Below are 3,028 nucleotides of genomic sequence, written 5' to 3'. Positions count from 1 at the left end.
TGAATAAAACCTGATTTAATGCAGTAAAATATGAATAAAACCTGATTTAATGCAGTAAAATAAGAATAAAACCTGATTTCATGCAGACCCTTGGCACTGAGCTCCTCATGGTAACAAAGGGTTAACAGGAAACATGAGCTCAGACTTGATGTTTTGTTTCTTCTGCAGCTTCGCTCTGGCAGGATGTGAGAACGGCAGCAGAAAACACCCCGAGCCGAGCCGAGCCGATCCAAGCCGAGCCGATCCAAGCCGAGCCGATCCAAGCCGAGCCGATCCAAGCCGAGCCGCAGTTTAAAGGTAAAAATAAACTTTTTATAAATACTCGGCTCAGATTGAGTCGTTGGATCAGACCTATTTAATCCCCTCCAGTTCTCAGGCTGGAGCTCAGATCTGCTGGGATTCACTGAGCTCAAAGAAAAATAAAGTTTTTGTTTGTTTTAAACATCAAGTTTTACTCTGAAATTTGGTTTCATGATTGAAATCAGCAGCTCATCTAAAAACATGATTTAAAATTTAAAGGTTTGTGTAAAAAGACCAGTATTCTTTTTGGAAAAGATAAAAAAAACTTTAAAGTTGTTGTTCCTGAGTAACAAAAACATGTAAACAACCAACAATAATGAAGAAAAGTCTCCAATAAACTAATTTAAAATTTATAAACAACAACAACAAAAAGCTCAGATCCAACCTGAACTCCCTTCAGTTCAAACTTCGAGTCTGTTTGATGATTTTAAATAAAATAAAAAGTTTCAAACTTTGTTGTTTTTCTTAAATTGAGTTTAGTTTCTGGTTTCTCCTGCAGGTCAACACTTCGAGGCCAACATGGCGCTCTTCTTCTCTGGAGCCGTCACAAGTACGTCGCCTTCACACGAGTCCGCATCTGGGTTTATATTCAGGACGTCACAACTTCCTGTCTGACAGGAAGTCTTGAATCGTTTCTGCTCTGAGTCTTGAATCGACTGTTTCTGCTCTGAGTCTTGAATCGACTGTTTCTGCTCTGAGTCTTGAATCGACTGTTTCTGCTCTGAGTCTTGAATCGATTCAGTTTCTGCTCTGAGTCTTGAATCGACTGTTTCTGCTCTGAGTCTTGAATCGATTCAGTTTCTGCTCTGTGTCTTGAATCGACTCGTTTCTGCTCAGTTCAGAACAGATTTAAAAACCTTGTTTCTTGACGTGACTGAAAGTCTTTTGTTGGTTCAGGTTCTCCAGTTAAACGGCGTCTGAGGAGGAATCAGTGTCAGAGGTAAGAACTTTAACTTTACAAATGAAAGAGTTCTCTGTATGTTTTGGTTTGAGATGAACTCTTCTCCTCCTCCTCCTCCTCCTCCTCCTCCTCTCCACAGCCTCGACGCCTCCTTCCTCTCCCCCGACTCCTCGTACGTCTGTTACTCCTCGGCGGACGCAGGAAGTCCCTGCTGCTGCCGCCGCTCGCCCCGCCTCCTCACCAACGGGTACTACGCGGTGACGGAGGACAGCTTCTCGCTGGACGAGGACGGGAACGTGTCCCTGCTGGGCTGCAGGACCAACGTGTCCTACAAGGAGAACCTGGTCAGGTGAGAGCAGGGCCGGGTTCTGTTGGGACTACTTTCTGCTGCGGATGTTTACCATCCCTGATGGGGACGCAGGTGGGAACCTGTCGACTCTTTAAAACCGGCTCCACCAGAGAACCGGATCAGGTCCAGAACTCTAACTCCGAGGCAGCCAATCAGTGCCGGGTTTCCAGCTTGGGTCGAGCCGGTTTCAGAGCTGTAAATTCTTCAGCTGTGAGCTCAGCTGTTCTCGGGGGGCCCGCTGTGATGTCATCGTTTACGGTTGCTAGGAGACGGTGGTATTATGGGATGTTTGCACACATCTGGGAACAGCTGAGCTAAAAACACGATGACATCATCAGACAGAGTGATCTGTTATTCTTCGTTCTGATGGTTTTAGGTCTGGTTTTTCAGAACCTGCTGACCCGGTTCTGATCACTGCTCRTTGGATCAGATTCTGTCTTCTTTCTGGGTCCAGAGTGTTCCGGCGCAGACGGCGGCCCCGCAGCGCTCTGGCCCGCCTGCTGAGCGGCGTCACAGAGACCTGCCAGTCCTGGCTGGACCAGAAAGTCTTCGGGGGTGTGTTCGGGACGAGACAGAACCAGGACCCAGACCTGGACTGGACCCAGAGCGGCCAGGTGGGCCCGTCTCCACTGGACGAGTCCTTGTGGTCGGACCTGAGCGGCGCCGAGCTGGATGACGACTGCAGCTTCATGTACGGTGGGTGTCCCATCAGGACCCGGTTCTCCTGGGTCCACCACGGTCCGGTTTCAATCATCAGCTTTCTGTTGCAGATCCCACCCAAGYCCCGCCTCCTCCCGACAAAGATGCTCCGCCTCCAAAGATGCTCATCCAGGAGGAGATTTGCTCAGAGATCTGTCAATCAAAGCAGGAGTTGGGCGGGCTCTCTGAAGTCCCGCCTCCTTCGCCTTTCTACACCAACAGCTGCTGCTGTCAGACGTCACCTGAGCCGACAGGTGAGCTGCAGAGGCCCAGTGCATGATGGGAAATCATGTTTAATTGAGCTTAAACTGTGATAAAGTGAGTTTATGTCTAAAAACATCATTAGATCCAAAGGTTCTGGTTCTGATGTTTGTTTCAGGATTAACTATGAAGACGCTCCTGCTTCTCATCTTCACCGTCTTCATCCTCACTGCTCTCTTCTCAGGGTGAGATTTTAACTTTTATAAACCTTTTTTACAAAGCTTTTTGTTTAGTGGATTAGTGGTTAGTTAATCTAACTGTTAGTTTAGTGGATTAGTGGTTAGTGAATCTGTTAGTTTAGTGGATTAGTGGTTAGTTAATCTAACTGTTAGTTTAGTGGATTAGTGGTTAGTGAATCTGTTAGTTTAGTGGATTAGTGGTTAGTTAATCTAACTGTTAGTTTAGTGGATTAGTGGTTAGTGAATCTAACTGTTAGTTTAGTGGATTAGTGGTTAGTGAATCTAACTGTTAGTTTAGTGGATTAGTGGTTAGTGAATCTATTAGTTTAGTGGATTAGT

The 3,028-nt window shown here is 46.4% G+C and overlaps 1 protein-coding gene across 2 annotated transcripts in view; it reads left to right on the top strand.

Moving 5' to 3' along the window:
• Positions 1-219: 219 nt before the first annotated feature.
• Positions 220-3,028, top strand: part of tmem71 (transmembrane protein 71) — a 4,593-nt gene continuing 1,784 nt past the window's right edge. The window contains exons 1-7 of one of the 2 annotated variants that reach the window (XM_014022016.1): positions 220-297; positions 800-850; positions 1,198-1,240; positions 1,341-1,550; positions 2,005-2,246; positions 2,321-2,503; positions 2,629-2,695. In XM_014022016.1, coding sequence (XP_013877470.1) covers positions 820-850; positions 1,198-1,240; positions 1,341-1,550; positions 2,005-2,246; positions 2,321-2,503; positions 2,629-2,695 — 776 coding nt within the window. In that variant the 5' untranslated portion in view covers positions 220-297; positions 800-819. Of the gene's footprint in view, positions 298-799; positions 851-1,197; positions 1,241-1,340; positions 1,551-1,926; positions 2,247-2,320; positions 2,504-2,628; positions 2,696-3,028 lie in introns of both variants that reach the window. The other variant, XM_014022015.1, reaches the window with a different exon arrangement.

Source organism: Austrofundulus limnaeus, unplaced genomic scaffold (assembly GCF_001266775.1).
Source record: "Austrofundulus limnaeus strain Quisiro unplaced genomic scaffold, Austrofundulus_limnaeus-1.0 Scaffold315, whole genome shotgun sequence".
Taxonomy (NCBI): domain Eukaryota; kingdom Metazoa; phylum Chordata; class Actinopteri; order Cyprinodontiformes; family Rivulidae; genus Austrofundulus; species Austrofundulus limnaeus.
The sequence above is the reverse complement of the archived record's forward strand: the minus strand, read 5'-3'. Positions and strand labels throughout refer to the sequence as shown.